The sequence below is a fragment of the Sander lucioperca genome, chromosome 5 (assembly GCF_008315115.2).
Source record: "Sander lucioperca isolate FBNREF2018 chromosome 5, SLUC_FBN_1.2, whole genome shotgun sequence".
NCBI lineage: Eukaryota > Metazoa > Chordata > Actinopteri > Perciformes > Percidae > Sander > Sander lucioperca.
The window spans coordinates 35,858,810-35,861,531 of record NC_050177.1 but is presented as its reverse complement, the minus strand read 5'-3'; the positions used below and the strand labels follow the sequence as shown (position 1 = coordinate 35,861,531).

The 2,722-nt window shown below is 39.2% G+C and overlaps 1 protein-coding gene across 1 annotated transcript; it reads right to left on the bottom strand.

Moving 5' to 3' along the window:
- Positions 1 to 555: 555 nt before the first annotated feature.
- LOC116038861 (pregnancy zone protein-like) lies at positions 556 to 2,519 on the bottom strand. Its single transcript, XM_031283544.2, has 5 exons — positions 2,372 to 2,519; positions 2,217 to 2,285; positions 2,028 to 2,133; positions 1,813 to 1,854; positions 556 to 730 (listed from the first exon to the last, which is right to left on the bottom strand). Exons 1-5 carry the CDS (start codon positions 2,432 to 2,434, stop codon positions 726 to 728), a joined length of 285 nt encoding a protein of 94 aa, XP_031139404.1. The 5' UTR covers positions 2,435 to 2,519; the 3' UTR covers positions 556 to 725.
- Positions 2,520 to 2,722: the final 203 nt, after the last annotated feature.

The window sequence follows — 2,722 nt, the reverse complement described above, 5'->3', positions numbered from 1 at the left end:
CCCAAGTGGTCAGAAAAATATGAATACATGCAGGTTTAACACAAATATACACAAGCAGACATTGAATACACAATCCTTAAATGTATGGTTTATTTAAAATGTGACTGGGAACACGTCTTCAAGTTGCAACTGAAGAAAAATAAGTCACTTTAAGATTAACAATCTTCTCAAAATACTTGAGCTGTATTGTATGCGTCTGTAGGTTAAGATGTACAGACTAAGACTTTTTTTTAGCTGCAGCACAAGGGTCATTTATCTCAGCCTGTTCACCTGAGTTGGTGAGGGTTTACATGCATATTATAAAATATATATATTTGCTAAACTTTGATTTCCAACTACTTTAGGAGATGGGATTTGTAGATTTTCCAAGAGTCTGATATAGTTTATATATTATCTAAATTATCTAAAGAACACCTTTTGCTTTCGTGACCGCATTTCCACACTAAGCTGAGCTGCACAACTTCTGGTCTTTGGATAAAACACATACCATAAATACACAGCAGAAAGATTAAACAGTGGAAAAAGTTCAACAAAAGATCAGTTTCAAGCGGGACATTAACGTCACATTATTTAATTGTCCATTATGCATGTATTTCACTTCAGACACAGTAGTTACACAGCTGTCAGGGGTTGTGGCAGAATACTAACAAGGAAATACAAACAGACGTGGTGTTAAGTACATAATATGTATCTTCTGGACGACTCGAGGACTGACCAGATGCTCTTCAAGCTGCAAAAGAAATAATGAAAAATAAAAATTTTGAAGACTTAAGCCAAAGTAAGTTCAAGTTAAGTTCATTCCAAAGATTTGCAACATTCTGACACCTGACAGTTTACACCAATGCTACTATACGAGACAGTGTATCCTCTTCATAGCAACGACTCTCTGTAGACCTACTTCCATTTGAACTTTTTTTTTTTGTAGCTGGATATAATTTGTAGCATATGAATGAGGATAGTTAATAATTTCCAGTAGTGATGAATTGGCAAAAACAAAAACAAACAAAGGGTCAGAATTTGGAGTAGTCCATTAGCATTTTTTTATTTCATAGAGCATCTGAAGAATGGCATGAAATGGGGGGAGATAGAAGTGATGACATGCAGCAAACAGGCCACCGATTGGATTCGAACGCCGGCCGCTGCCAAGGACTCAGCCTACATGGGGCGCACGCTCTACCGGCTGAGCTAGAGGTCGCCCCACATAACATAACAGACAAGAGATCTCCCCTCTTTTGTCCATTTCTCCCGTCTAGTCAGCAGTTCCATTGTTCAGGGGAGTTGGTGTCACCTCTAATCAGCCAAACATTAACTATCGAGGCAGCATGTCACCAGGGGAACGGATGATGATAACACTGTGCTTCTTGGAAACAGGTGAGCTACAGCTCATAGATATACAGTGTATGTTTCCTTAGTAACACTATTCTCTTGATAAGGGAAAAGAGAGCAGATGTAACAGTTGAGGAAAATTAAAAGTATCCTCATTTTTGACCAGCTGACAGTTTGTAACTGACTTGACCAGCTGACTTCGCTACGAGCTAATTGGCTGTTCAAACAGGTGACGTGCATTACGTTATAAAACCAGCCAATGGCGACTTGACAAGCTGAGTCGCAGGCGACACCATCAGACTGCTGCAACGTTCTAAAATGTTTTTTCCTCGTTGCAAATATTCGGTGCGAGCTTTACAGTCTACACTAGTTGTATGCTTCATTTGGTTTTAGGTTACAAAATTGGCACTTTTACAATCTCTTAAACAATTCCAGTTTACATTTACATACATCATAGTGCTTCTGTATGTTATTATAGTTTGTTACCTGCAACACAAGGGTGGATGTATTCTGTATCAGACTGGTCACCTTAAGGGGAAAAAGTAGAAAATGAGTCAAACTTGCATCATGTGTTCAATAGCCCATAATATTTAACATACTATAAATGACTATTCTGATAACTGTTCAGGTTGTTGTACAGCTACCACGGAGCAGTGTGTGCTGTGACTTCTGTGAATGAGGTTTAGAGAGGACTGATTTACTTGGCTGGTAGTAGTCGTAGATCTTGACCACGGCTGGCTTCAGGTTCTCCACTTGGTGCTCCTGTATGAGCTTTAGGCTGTGGTTGATGCCTGTGTCCTTCGGTAACTGTTGGAAGAAAAACAGACAACATGATCAGTAACAAATCTGGAGAGAATCATCTCTTGTTTGTCACTTTAAATCCCTCTCACCTCCCGTATGTACACCAGAACATGATCCTCCTTTTGTTCAACACGATCCACCAGCAGGGCACCTTTGAGCTGTGAGGAGACATTAATCAGCTGTTATCATGACAACAACAACTGATACAAATACTACTCAGTTTAAAGTTACTGTAATCACTCACCATGTTCAAAGACTCTGGGTCTGGGACAAATCCAGAGAGCATTTTGATATCCAGGATAACCATGTTTGTACTGGACTCCTTTCCACTATATCTGTAATGCAAGTACCATAAAAATATGATGTCAATCTGGTGCTTTGGAAGGCTCCATTTACCGTTTGTTTGAGCTGAGTTTTAGCTACCAAGTTGTAAACATTCCTCCCCTGTCCATCCACCAACAGTTACATAGTTCAAGCTGGTAGATGCAGAGGATTATTTGCCAAAAACTTCAGTATTTGCCTATGTAACCCGGTTAAAAGCATGAGGTGATAAGTGATACTGTTAGTATCATTTAATAATCAGAGCATATAAATA

Excerpts from the sequence above, each read along its gene's own strand:
- LOC116038861 (XM_031283544.2), bottom strand. The coding sequence starts at position 2,434 with ATGGTTATCCTGGATATCAAAATGCTCTCTGGATTTGTCCCAGACCCA. Across the intron at positions 2,286-2,371 it reads ACCCAGAGTCTTTGAACATG|CTCAAAGGTGCCCTGCTGGT; the intron begins GTGAGTGATTAC and ends GTCTCCTCACAG. Across the intron at positions 1,855-2,027 it reads CTACGACTACTACCAGCCAA|GTGACCAGTCTGATACAGAA; the intron begins GTAAATCAGTCC and ends TTTCCCCTTAAG.